A 14,930-nucleotide genomic window follows, 5' to 3' on the forward strand; every position below is an offset into this window, starting at 1 on the left:
TATATAGGATCTTGCATGAGTGGTCGTTTTGTATTGAATTTATTTAACAAGTCATCTAAATAACGATAACAAGAGCACCGCCTTGCGGGTGCAGACCGCTCATCTATTTTTCTTTTTAAATGTGTAGGGACCTATCTCAATTTCAATCACAAAGTAGGGAGGGGTGGAGTGGAGAGGGGTGTATAGTGTGGGGGTGTGGTCATTTATTACATTTTCTTCCAAAAATGCAAAAAAATGCAAAAAAAAATATTTTTAATTTTTTTTTTGGGGGGGGGGGGGGGATTCTTGGATTGGATGGTTGGACAGTATTTCAAAAATAAAATAATAAAAATAAATATTTGTGTTTTTTAACCATGTTGGAAAAAACAAGAGATGTGTTTGTCAGAAACACAATGACCCCTATTGCGCCGCTTTGAATTAAAAATTATTTTTTTTTACCTTTGACCTTGAAGGATGACCTTGACCTTTAACTTCAACCACTCAAAATGTGCAGCTTTATGAGAACGCCGCTTTGAAATATTATTTTTTTGAACTTTGACCTTGAAGGATGACCTTGACCTTGAAGGATGACCTTGACCTTGAACTTCCACCACTCAAAATGTGCAGCTTCATGACAACGCTGCTTTGAAATTATTTTTTTTACCTTTGACCTTGAAGGATGACCTTGACCTTGAAGAATGACCTTGACATTGAACTTCCACCACTCAAAATGTGCAGCTTTATGAGAACGCCGCTTTGATTTTTTTTTACCTTTGACCTTGAAGGATGACCTTGACCTTGAAGGATGACCTTGATCCCCACCACTCAAAATGTGCAGCTTCATGAAAACGCCGCTTTGAATTTTTTATTTTTTTTGGACCTTGAAGGATGACCTTAACCTTTAACTTCCACCACTCAAAATGTGCAGCTTCATGATATTTTTTTTTTACCTTTGACCATGAAGGATGACCTTTACCTTGAAGGATGACCTTGACCTTGAACTTTCACTACCAAAAATGTGTAGCTTCATGATAACGCCGCTTTGAAATTATTATTTGTTACCTTTGACCTTGATGGATGACCTTGACCTTGAAGAATGACGTTGACCTTGAACTTCCACCACTCAAAATGTGCAGCTTCATGAGAACGCCGCTTTAAATTTTATTTATTTTTTGACCTTGAAGGATGACCTTGACATTTAACTTCCACCACTCAAAATGTGCAGCTTCATGATAACACCACTTTGAATATTTTTTTTGACCTTTGACCTTGAAGGATGACCTTGACCTTACACCACTCAAAATGTGTAGCTTCATGATAACGCCGCTTTGAAATTATATTTTTTTAACCTTTAACCTTGAAGGATGAACCTTGACCTTGAAGAATGACCTTGGCCTTGAACTTCCACCACTCAAAATGTTCAGCTTCATGAGAACGCCGCTTTGATTTTATTTTTTTGACCTTGAAGGATGACCTTGACCTTTAACTTCCACCACTAAAAATGTGCAGCTTCATGATAACGCCGCTTCAATTATTTTTTTTACCTTTGACCATGGCGGATGACCTTAACCTTGAAGGATGACCTTGACCTTGAACTTCCACCACTCAAAATGTGTAACTTCATGATAACGCCGCTTTGAATTTTTATTTTGACCTTTGACCTTGAAAGATGACCTTGACCTTGAAGAATGACCTTGACCTTGAACTTCCACCACTTAAAATGTGCAGCTTCATGAAAACGCTGCTTTAAAAAAAAATCTTTGTTTTTTGACATTTTACCTTGAAGGATGATCTTGACCTTGAAGGATGACCTTGCCATAGAACTTTCACCACTCAAAATGTGCAGCTTCATGAGAACGCCGCTTTGATTTTGATTTTTTTTTACCTTTGACCTTGAAGGATGACCTTGACCTTGAAGGATGACCTTGAACTTCCACCACTCAAAATGTTCAGCTTCATGTGAACGCCGCTTTGAAATTTATTTTTTTTGACCTTGAAGGATGACCTTGACCTTTAACTTCCACCACTCAAAATGTGCAGCTTCATGATAAGGCCGCTTTGATATTATTATTTTTTACCTTTGACCTTGAAGAATGACATTGACCTTGAAGGATGACCTTGACCTTGAACTTCCACCACTCAAAATGTGTAGCTTCATGATAACACTGCTTTGAATAAAAAAATTCACCTTTGACCTTGAAGGATGACCTGGAAGAATGACCTTGGCCTTGAATTTACACCACTCAAAATGTGCAGCTTCATGAGACTGTCTGTTTGAATTATTTTTTTTATCTTTGACCTTGAAGGATGACCTTGACCTTGAAGGATGACCTTGAACTTCCACCACTCAAAATGTGCAGCTTCATGAGAACGCCGCTTTCAAATTATTATTTTTTGACCTTGAAGGATGACCTTGACCTTTAACTTCCACCACTCAAAATGTGCAGCTTCATGATAACGCCACTTTGATTATTTTTTTGACCTTTGACCTTGAAGGATTACCTAGACCTTGAAGAATGACCTTGACCTTGAACTTCCACCACTCAAAATGTGCAGCTTCATGAGAAGGCCGCTTTGAAATGTTTATTTGTTTTTTTTACCTTTGACCTTGAAGGATGACCTTGACCTTGAATGATGACCTTGACCTAGAACTTCCACCACTCTAAATGTGCAGCTTCATGTGAATTCAGCTTTGAATTTATTAATTTTTTTGACCTTGAAGTATGACATTGACCTTGAACTTCCACCACTCAAAATGTGCAGCTTCATGAGATACACATGCATGCCAAATATCAAGTTGCTATCTTCAATATTAAAAAAGTTATGGCCAATGTTAAAGTTTTCGGACGGACAGACGCCATATATTTGACATTTGACCTTGAAGGATGACCTTGACCTTCACCTTTCACCACTCAAAATGTTCAGCTCCATGAGATACACATGCCAAATATCAACTTGATATCTTCAATATTGAAAAAGTTATGGCCAATGTTAAAGATTTCGGACGGACAGACACCATAAATTTGACATTTGACCTTGAAGGATGACCTTGACCTTTCACCACTAAAAATGTGCAGCTCCATGAGATACACATGCATGCCAAATATCAAGTTGCTATCTTCAAAAGTGAAAAAGTTATGGCCAATGTCAATTTTTTTTTCGGACGGACGGACGGACTGACTGACATACTGACGGACAGTACTGGGGTCATAAAAATTTTTTTTGGGGGGGTGGGGAGTGGTGGGGGGTATAGTATGAGGGTGTGGTGGTCATTTATTAGATATTCTTTAATTAAAAAAAATAAATAATAGGGGGGTTGAGGGGGGATTCGGGGGGGTGGGCATGGGGGATGGTTTGGGTGGAGTCTAATGTGGTATGTCAGGTAAGAGTTGTTTTGTCAAAGTATCAATCGAATCTAATCATAAATAAAGAAGTTATGGCAATTTAAGCAAAATTTAATAATTTGAACTTGAGAGTCAAGGTCATTCAAAGGTCAAGGTAAAATTCAACTTGCCAGGTACAGTACCCTCATGATAGCATGAAAGTATTTGAAATTTAAAAGCAATAGCCTTGATACTTTAGAAGTAAAGTGGATCTAAACACAAAATGTAACCATATATTCAAAGTTACTAAGTCAAAAAAGGGCCATTATTCCGTAACAATGACAACCAGAGTTATGCAACTTGTCCTTTACTGTCCCCTTATGATAGTTGCGAGTGTTCCAAGTATGAAAGCAATATCTATGATACTTTAGGGGTAAAGTGGATCAAAACACAAAACTTAACCAAATTTTTAAATATAAAGGGCCCATAATTCCATCAAAATGCCAGTCAGAGTTACATAACTTTGCCTGCACAGTCCCCTTACGATAGTTAGTAAGTGTTGCAAGTATGAAAGCAAAGGCTTTGATACTTTAGGAAAAAAGTGGACCTAAACACAAAACTTAACCAAATTTTCAATTTTCTGAGTATAAAAAGGGCACATAATTCTGTCAAAATGCCAGTCAGAGTTACATAACTTTGCCTGCAAAGTCCCCTTATGATAGTTAGTAAGTGTTGCAAGTATGAAAGCAATAGCTTTGATACTTAAGGAATAAAATGGACCTAAACACAAAACTTAACCAAAATTTTCAATTTTCTAAGTATAAAAAGGGCACATTATTCTGTCAAAATGCAAGCCAGAGTTATCTAACTTTGCCTGCCCAGTCCCCTCATGATAGTAAGTAAGTGTACCAAGTTTGAATGCAATAGCATTGATACTTTATGAGAAAAGTGGACCTAAACGCAAAACTTAACCGGACGCCGAAGCCGACGCCAAGGTGATGACAATAGCTCATATTTAAAAAAAAAAAAATAGATGAGCTAAAAACGAGGCTTGCCGAGTTTTTATCTGTAATTAGGTGACAAGTTTAATAAAGTCAATATAAAGTGACCACGAATCTAGGATTCTATTTATAACATGACCAACAAATTTTCTTTTTATGTTATGCTCTTTTCACTGTTTATCAAAATTGTAAAAGAGTTTAACTGAAGAAATTCGCTGGAAAAATGTCGTCATTTTGTCAAAAAAATGACGTAATTTCAAAGTTATAAAACTAGTGTAATAACACCCGTGTAATAATCAAACTTGAGCATTACGTTATTTCACTCCTGGAGCGTAAGTCATGTTATATATTGTCAAGATAAACATTCTCCCAAGTTTTATAAATATTGATTATAAACGTGGCTTCTAAAAATGTTTCATTAAGACTGAGTCATGAATGTGGTAACAAAGTTTTCCTAAGATTTGACTTTGTGAGCATGTTTTTGGACACACATAACCCAGATTTAAACTTGACCAAAATTGTCAAGACAAAAAATCTGCCAAAGTATATTAAAGATTGATCATAAATGTGCCTTCTAAAATGGTAACATTAAGGTTTTCTAAGAATCAACAACAAGTTGACCAAGTTTTTGGCCATACATGACACAAATTTGAACTTGACAACATATTGTCAAGATAAACATTATGACCAAAAATGTGGCCTGTGCTGTGGTAACTAGATACAATTTGACACTTCACAACACACAACATACATCGCCAGATATAGACTAGCCATAACAGCTAACCTTGAGAAATTCAGGTTCAGTTGAGCTAAAAATAAATGTAATATAATGCGAAAATGATTATGGGACATAAAAACAACAACTAAAATCAATATAGAAAAGCTTGCCTTGGGATGCTTTTGATTGGGAAATCATCAAGGTTGATTTCAAATACTTCAAAGAGTGTGTGGTTGATTTGCTCCTGCGAGGGCTCGTGTTCCATCAGTGTCATGGTGTTGCTATGGCAATGTTGCCGCAGGCTCATCTTCACAGCACCGCAACATGGGGACTGTCCTGAAATAGATGTATCAATGCTTTGGTTGGTATCCAAAAGAAAAAACATCTGAAAGAACAGTCCCTAAATATCCCTTGCAAAAAGTTAACCCACTTTCATACCAAAACACACTTAAACCAACATAAAACTGTGTTTTTCTAAGTTTTTCTGAGCGGAAGTTGGTTTTTGCTTATAAAAGCGAGTTTTATGTGAGCTAAACTGTGCTTTACTGAGTTTTAAGTTGGTTTTTTAAAGTAGATGTGTGTTAAAGCGAGTTTTTTTGCTGTAAGAAGTTGGTTTTGTGTGTGTCAAAAGTGAGTCTTTTTAGTCCCCTACCGGTTTCACAGGAGGGGACTTATGGTTTTGTCTCCGTCCGTCTGTCACACTTTTCTGGATCCTACGATAACTTTAAAAGTTCTTAATATTTTTTCATGAAACTTGAAACATGGGTAGATGGCAATATGGACATTATGCACGTCATTTCATTTCGTTCCTACGTAAAAAAATATGGTTGCTATGGCAACAAATAGACTAGAAATACTGCTGAAAATGGTGGTTTTTCTGGATCCTGTGATAACTTAAAGTTCTTAATATTTTTTCATGAAACTTGAAACATGGATAGATGGCAATATGGACATTATGCACGTCATTTCATTTTGTTCCGACGTAAAAGATTCTGGTTGTTATGGCAACAAATAGACTAGACATACTGCTGAAAATGGTGGTTTTCTGGATCCTGCGATAACTTTTAAAGTTCTTAATATTTTTTTATGGAACTTAAAACATGGATAGATGGCAATATGGACATTATGCACGTCATTTCATTTTGTTCTGACGTCAAAAATTCTGGTTGCTATGGCAACAAATAGACTAGAAATACTGCTGAAAATGGTGGTTTTCTGGATCCTGCAATAACTTTTAAAGTTCTTAATATTTTTTCATGAAACTTGAAACATGGATAGATGGCAATATGGACATTATGCACGTCATTTCATTTTGTTCCCAAATAAAAAAAATTGGTTGCTTGGCAACAAATATATATTAAAAAAATCTGGAATTTCTGACAATGGTGGAGCCGGTAGGGGACTTATATTGCTTGACAATAGTCTCGTTATTTATGAGTTGGTTTATGTGTGTTTAAGAGTGTCTTTTTGTTTCATAAGCGAGTCTTTTACAACAGAAGTTGGTCTTTTTATAAACAGAAGTGGGTTTAAGCGAGTTTAAGTTGATCTTTTTTATAAATAATGTGAGAGCCGCAACAAGGCTAAAAGACTCACTTTAACACACTTTTCAATAAGTTGCTTTTTTGTTTATTAATATAACTCAACAATGAAACAATAATTCTTCAACTAGGTCTTTGTTTCATGTTTATAGCCATATATTATCAAGGTGAATTGTAAAGGGGCTTTGACATTGCACCTTTTGTACATTTGTGGGCTCCCCATAATTTTAAGGAAATATTGGATGAAAATCGCTCTTTCAGAACATCACAGGTTCACAGATGGACAACAAGTATCACTGCCAAAGACTATAAAAATGTTAAAATGTTCAAACTTAGTTTTATACCTGAATATGAAATTGTTTGTCTTTCACTTTGAATCAATAAATAAATATTAAATATATTATAAGAACAATCACACATCTATAAAAATGTGAATACTTCCATTTAATTCATGTTCTTTGGAGAATTCAATAGACTTACAGTGTGTTTTTTATTCATTTTTTGGAGAGGGTGGCCTGACACTGTTTCTATAATAAATAAAACTAGTTTGAGTGTGAAAGTGTTGATTAATATATGGAAACTTATGTGTGCTTGCCCTGAGCATCAATTAAATCTCCTCAACATAAAAACAATAACTATTTTGACTTTCTTATACTGATATTTAACCCCAATACAATTAATGTCTACCACATTGACTTTAAACATACAATTTAAAAGGCAATACAAATAATATTTATAATATTATTATTATTTGCTAAAACCACTCAGCATGTTATATTGAAATATTCACAATTAAATACAATATGCTAAGGGTGTTGTGTATTATTCAATAAATATGTTGGATTTGAAATCAGTGGATATTTCTCAGATTTAGTAATTGGCTGACACACATAAGAGATTAGCCCCCCCCCCCCCCCCAATTAAATCATAAACATTAATCCCTATCAGTGCTCCATCTATAGGCCTAACAAAGGGGTGTTGAGATAGACTTTTGATTGGTTCAGCCACCATCTATTTGAAAACAAGCAACTTTGATTGGCTGGAGACAGGAAGTTATTGTTTGAAAACAAAGAGGGTTTTCAGCAACTGACTTTGAGCTAAATTTAAGATATAATTGAGTAAATCAACAATAAGTTTGTTGCAAAGGAGATTCAAAGTGGGAGGTTAAAGTGATATGGTCACATAGTTCAGCAACTGCCTGTTTTCTTGGAATACTGAAGAACAGTAGTTTTAGGTATGTATTCTCATTTTTGCATCCCTTTTTTATTTAGTTTTATATTGAATTAATTATGATCATTATCATATTTATGTATTGTCACTGGGAAATGTAAATGGTTAAATATTAATGTAATGCAATTATAAGGAAAAACAACACCATTTGAATTATTATGGCTGTATTTTATGGTTATTGTCATTTAAATGTTATTTATATCTTTTTCTTTCCCACATATTAAATGAGAACTTTTATATTTTAAATTTGAAGGTTAAACTCCCAAGGTGAAATTTACATTGACTGGAAGATTCTTTGGATAGAATATGTATCATGGCCTGCCAAAAAAGAGAGCAAAAGGGGGACTAACTGATGTATGGACTTTGATACCAGGTTTTACCCTGCACGAGCAGGCCAACTTGAGGAGATCAGGAGTGGGAAAACCGAGCCCTGTCCTTGACCAAGAAAAGTTGGATTTGTTTAGAGGTAAAACTATACAGGTTTTAGCATTTGAAAGACGTCACACTTCCGACCAGTCCACACAGCATACATGCCATAATTTTTCAGACCAATTCCGGGACATTGAGTTAAATTGTCCGGGACTTTTGCCGATTTTCCGGGACATGTATAAAATGTAGCGATATTTATAGACATATGCATTTTTGGTACGTTTTTTTTTTGTTTCGCATCGTTAATTGCAAAAGTTCGAAAGCCTACCCGAAATACACTTGATCTATTAACGTCAAATTAAACATTACTACTTCCGTTACTAGATACAAGCCACGTGTTTTCAGTGTAAGCGTTCTAAACATAGATGGTGACGTTACTGCGTTATTGTTATTAAGACCGGTGTGTAACGCGTAGTTGTTGATACGCCTTTATTCATTTATAACATTTGGGGGTTTAGAACAAGACAAAAATAAACCTAGTGAGGATGAGGTTTTTATATGCTTACTTTTTTACTCAACTTCTTTTTCGGTTAAACGTGCGAACATAAACTGCTTTTAATTTTTTACTCAGCGGTGTTGGACTTCAGATGTGTGAACAACTATCCTTTGCCCTTACGCAGCGGGAAATAATGACGTAGTAGATTAAAGTCGATTAACAACCACATTAAACAATGTCGCCTTTTCGGTTTGACCGCGAACGTGAGACAATCGATATGATAACAGGACCCCTGTTAATTGATTGATTTTGACACGTCGCGTAGTCTGCCTATTCGGGTAGGCATTGTCTTGGAGACGCTGCAGATATACACAGATTCGAGGTGCAGTTAAGCCTAATATAAGGTACATGTATATATGGATTTTGTAAATTAAGGGACATTTGACAGATTTCCGGGACGTATGGCATGTATGCCACACAGCCAAATGAGACCACTATTTTCTACCACACATAATTTCTTTTAATTATTTATGAAAAGCGTTAAGTCACATTACTCACATGTGATCACAGGATCTAAATTGCAAAAATAAACAAACACAAACAACAAGCAAACAAACTTGATTACCATAACAGCAATATCATTTATAAAATATCTTTCAGGACCTGATCTCAAATGAGATCATGCACGAGACGCGCCTCCCAAAGGCCATGACAGTATAGTTTTCAGACCTGATCAGCTGGTGACTGCTCTACGAAGTGTTGTTCAACCTCCCCTAAGGGGGAGATTCGAGAGGGTATCCTGATTGCCGAACACTGCACATTAGTTGGTATGATTATTTTTCTTTTGGGATAAGGGGGATTTTAATATATAATTGTCCTACTGCCTCCATATCCATTTTGAAATAAACATAATGTAATTAATTCAAATTTGACTCTAGCACATAATCTGTCTTGCGTTTATTTAATACTACTGCTAAAATTTAAGAGTTACAAAAATTTGTGTTTTTTGTATAAAAAAGTTTTGGAGAATTCAACACATAGGCAGACAAAAATAACCTCAGTATAAAGTTAAAGATCAAGCTTTCATTTTGAATGATAAAAAAAATTCAAGCAACAGTAATTTGCCTGCTTGTTTCAAAAACCTCTTTTGAAATCCTTCTAATGTAGATGATGTTAAAATGGGATATCTGAACTGATGACATTGATGTAAAAGTTTATTCCACCAAAATCAAGTCATTCAGATCAGACTTGATTTGGGTGGAATAAACTTCTACATGTTTTTTGAATACTGTAATGTACAGAAAAATCCTGCATTGATTGTTCATATACATTGCAGATGTCATCTCCAAAAAGTTTGCCCTGCCCATTTCAACAGTGTTTCAGAAAAAATGAGATGGGCCTTGAGGAGCAGAGCGGGTAATCACATGATAGTCAAGATGGCGACGTCCATACCGAGACAGGTATTTTTCGCCGTTTTATACCCTTTATTACTTCTGTTTATTTTTAAAATGAAGCTCACTTTCCAGCCATATGAGTAAAAAGGTGATTACCGTTTATTTCGTATTCAAATTGGCTTCATATCTCGACTTTACTCTGTGCAAATTTTCTTAGTGGAGCCCTAATTAGGTCATCCCGCTAAGAAATTTTGCACCGAGTAAAGTCGAGATATAGATCGAATATTACTGAGAAATAAGTCAGTAACTTTCTTTCTAATATGGCTGGAAAGTGGGCGGAATAAAAAATAATAATACAAGTAATAAAGGCTATAAAAAGACGAAAAATACCTGCCTCGACATGGACGTCGCCATCCTGTTTGTCATGTGATTACCCCCTCTGCTTGAGGAGGCTTCGTGTCATGTACTGCGCGGAGAATATATGAACTGTGTAGTGCTGAGCAATTTGTTGCGTTTGTATATAGGTGTAAAGATGTGTAAAGGGCTATTCCAGGAAAAAATAGGATAAAGGATTCCTAATTGGCGTCATTTCATAAATCCGGTACCAACAACACAGTCAAACACAATTATTATTAATTTTATCCTTTTTATCACCCCTCACTAACTGAAACTGTATATATAATGGTTCCCGTTTCTACCTGTGGTAGCCCTAAGATGAAAATGTTATTTATTTTAATTTATTATGTTAAATGTGCTGGCATATTGTGATAATGTATCTTGGGTAGATGTTTTCCTGGTTTTGTTTAAAAAAAAAATTTTTTTTTTATATAAACATACCAAAACCCACTAAAAACTAACTTACCAAAACCAACAAAAAAACCAACTTACCAAAACCCACATATGGTACCAAATGAGTTTTTTCTGTGTTTTACACAGTTTTAACCAAGTCGGTAAGCAAAAAAGACCCACTTAAACCAACTGCCAATACCGCTTGGTTTAACACAGATAAAACCCGTGTTGAACTCGAGTTTTACACACTTATTTGGGAAGGATATGCATCTATGACATGGTTAGATTCAACTAGAAAATCTAAACAGCAGCAGGACATTGCTACTGTCCTGAAAATGACATGATAGGGCCATGACATTAATGCTATTTTACAGGTTACAATATTTAACAAAAAATATCTTTTTAAAAAGCTATACGTCATTGATTGTGGTTGGTGTTGATGAATGATCAAAAGTTATATCTATTTGATAAAAAATAGCAAATGCCTTTTTCTGTGCAGCTCTTAGCTGCATTACACGCAAATCAATTACGTGGTCTGGTGTCTGTTGTGCCAGATTGCATTATAATATGAATGTGAAGAAACTAAATGATCTATAGCCCGACTTTCAGACAAGCGCAAATCATTATTATATACCCAACTTCTTCAAAGTGGTGCATAATAATTATTTTCATGGATAAAAGGCATGTCATTTTTTTTCATACTTATGAACATGTCTGTCAGTTGGGTTCAAACCAATGAGTAAATAGCCAGTGTATGAACAATTTATTCATTATGGACTAGAGTATAATTGAAGTATCATCGTTGATAATTTGCTGGAGGCAATGACAATAATGGATTTTACTACATCGATAATTGAACATATAAAGCAAAACACTGTACTCTAATTGCTACAATTAGTAAAATGAGCAGGGTTCATTAAATGCATTTAAAGAAACAGAAATTGGTTTAAATGTTAGAAATACATAAGGGGTGTATGGGATAATATTTCTTAAACATGCATGTTGCTCATTTAAGCATAACTCATTACGTTAGGTTTATCAATAATGCACATTAAAATTAACCATCTGTTACTGAATTGAGGGACTAATATATCTAATACCCCCTAGTAAACAAGAGCACTGCCTTGCGGGTGCAGACCGCTCATCTATTTTTCGGCGTAAGCTGCATAAGCCAGCTTTTCACCATGACTTGACCTTTGTAAGTGTCCAATAAAATTCAAATAAAATTTCCCGCGGCTAGGTACGAATGAATACACTTCATTTATTCCATTGGCTGATTTGAGTATACCACCAGAACATTGGAAACATATCCGCGTCTTTGTACCACTGTTTTACTGTATGAAACAATTTTATCTCTAATGAAAAGGCTTAATAGATAGAACAGTTTTACACTCAATTTTGACATCAATACAGTTTGTGCGTACACCTTTTATTTTCAGAGTATTACCAGCGCAAAAGCGTTTATACTTAAAAGGCTATGTTCTCATATTTAGTACTTACTTCCATATTCCTGTCAACATGTTAACATGTAAAAGTATAAAGAGCAGTGGAAGCGAGGCCTCACTTTAAAGAATTGCATTTCAACCCGCGAGGTTTCGGGTCAAGTCGCGGACATTCAGAGTTTATATACAGGTCATCACCGGAGTTCGCGGTCAGTAAAATAATCGTTATATAATAAAGACGCTATCCGTGAACTAGGTTACCTGGAATTTTCTTTAGACCAGAAATATGTTAAAAGAAGATATTCAGCAATATAATTATGGTATGTCAATAATAGATTCTTTATGTGTTTTCAACAATACAATGATAAATATTATTTTTAATAAATTTAACAATAATTATTCCACCATATTGCCTAATGTACTAAAGTGATATTATGAGCATGTAACAGTTTATAGGTGTCTATCGCAACCGTTGATTATTTTTGATGTTTCTACTTCATATACACTTATAGTAATTAATGCAGCATCAACATACTAAAACAATATACCAGAAAGAGAAAAATAATGCATTTGAATATTAACCGTACTTTTGTTTGACAACTGATCATGCGTTTACGAGTTGAACCTAAATTTAGTTTTAGTGCAGATTTGTTCATACGACACAAAGACACAATATTGTTTTACGGATCATTTCGGCTTACAGGACTGGGTGGGTCACGTAAGAATATCGAATATAAAATATATTTTTATAAACAACTGGTAGCAAGGTGAGTTGCAGATAATTGATCAGTAACCACATTTTAACTAACTATTTTGACCTGTTAATTCTTTTCAGCTCAATTCAACAGTGCAAAATGCCCATAATATCACTTTAAGCATGAGCACGATGATTCTCGATACTGTTAATAATCGAATCAAATAGCAATGCCCAACAGACCACTAAAACAGGTTTGTTCTCGTGTGGCCGGTTGACTCATATGTTTAAATTTCACTTCCATTCTTCTTTTGGTTTTCTGTTTTGTATCTATAGGTTTATGACCAGCAATATGTTATAATGTAAAATAAGCCGCGAAAACTCCCCGTAACATCCCGTACTGCGTGTGATGCAGCTAAGAACTGCACAGAAAAAGACATTCGCTATCCTTGATCTCATTCATTAAACTATTTACGCCGTATATCTTTTTTAAAGATATTTCTTGTTCTTTATAAAGGTGAAGGGAACTATCTCAATACTTCAATAAAAAAAGATGGATGGGTGGGGTGGAGAGGGTGTATAGTGTGGGGGTGTGGTCATTTATTACATTATCTTCCAAAAATAAGAAATAAAAATGCAACAACAAAATAAAAATAATTAATTTTTTTTTTTTGGGGGGGGGGGATTCTTGGGTGGGATAGTTAGACAGTCTTTCAAAAATAAAATAATAAAAATAAATATTTTTGTTTTTAAGCATGTTTCCAAAAAAAATTGAGGGGGGGGGGGTTGGGTGGGGTCAGGGTATAGTGTGAGGGTGTCGTCATTTATAAGATAATCTTTAAAAAAAAATGAAAAATAAATTTATTTTCTTTACAGGGGGAGGGGGGGGGGGTCACGAAGTCATGGCAATTTTTGCAATTTTAATTATTTGACCTTGAGAGAAATTCAACTTGCCAGGTACAGTACCCTCGTGATAGTATGAAAGTATTTGTAGTTTGAAAGCAATAGCCTTGATACTTTAGAAGTAAAGTAGATGTAAACACAAAATTAAACCATATATTGAAAGTTAATAAGTGAAAAAAATGGCAAAAAATTCTGTAAAAATGACAACCAGATTTATGCAACTTGTTCCGTACAGTCCCCTTATGATAGTTTGTGATTGTTCCAAGTCTGAAAGCAATAGCTACGATTCTTTAGGAGTAAAGCGGCCCAAAACACAAAAATTATTTTCTAAGTATAAAGGGGCCATAATTCTATCAAAATGCCAGTCAGAGTTACATAACTTTGCCTGCACAGTCCCCTTATGATAGTTAGTAAGTGTTGCAAGTATGAAAGCAATAGCTTTGATACTTAAGGAATAAAGTGGAACATAACACAAAACTTAACCAAAATTTCAATTTTCTAAGTATAAAAAGGGCACATAATTCTGTCAAAATTCACGCCAGAGTAATCTAACTTTGCCTGCCCAGTCCCCTCATGAAAGTAAGTAAGTGTACCAAGTTTGAATGCAATAGCTTTGATGCTTTATGAGAAAAGTGGACCTAAACACAAAACTTAACAAAATTTTCAATTTTCTAAGTATAAAAAGGGCACATAATTCTATCAAAATGCACGCCAGAGTTATCTAACTTTGCCTGCCCAGTCCCCTAATGATACAAATGTAGAAAGTAAGTGTACCAAGTTTGAATGCAATAGCTTTTATACTTTATGAGAAAAGTGGACTTAAACACAAAACTTAACAGGACGCCAACGCTGACGCCGACGCAGACGCCAAGGTGATGACAATAGCTCATAATTTTTTTTTCAAAAAAATAGATGAGCTAAAAACAAGAAACCATCGGAGACTGGTGATGCTTCCCAAAGGTTTTTTTGTCACAATATTGCACTATATATTCAGATAAAAGGAAACGTCTTGAGGGGCATAAATTTGGACATAATAATACGATGGATGATTTGC

The 14,930-nt window shown here is 35.0% G+C and overlaps 1 protein-coding gene across 4 annotated transcripts in view; it reads right to left on the bottom strand.

The window, feature by feature from the left end:
* Positions 1–14,930, bottom strand: part of LOC127868725 (ankyrin repeat and fibronectin type-III domain-containing protein 1-like) — a 198,806-nt gene that overhangs the window by 140,039 nt on the left and 43,837 nt on the right. For all 4 annotated transcript variants that reach the window (XM_052410729.1, XM_052410733.1, XM_052410731.1 and 1 more), the window contains one exon: positions 5,192–5,357. In XM_052410729.1, coding sequence (XP_052266689.1) covers positions 5,192–5,328 — 137 coding nt within the window. In that variant the 5' untranslated portion in view covers positions 5,329–5,357. The remainder of the gene's footprint in view (positions 1–5,191; positions 5,358–14,930) is intronic.

Source organism: Dreissena polymorpha, chromosome 2 (genome assembly GCF_020536995.1).
Source record: "Dreissena polymorpha isolate Duluth1 chromosome 2, UMN_Dpol_1.0, whole genome shotgun sequence".
Lineage (NCBI taxonomy): Eukaryota > Metazoa > Mollusca > Bivalvia > Myida > Dreissenidae > Dreissena > Dreissena polymorpha.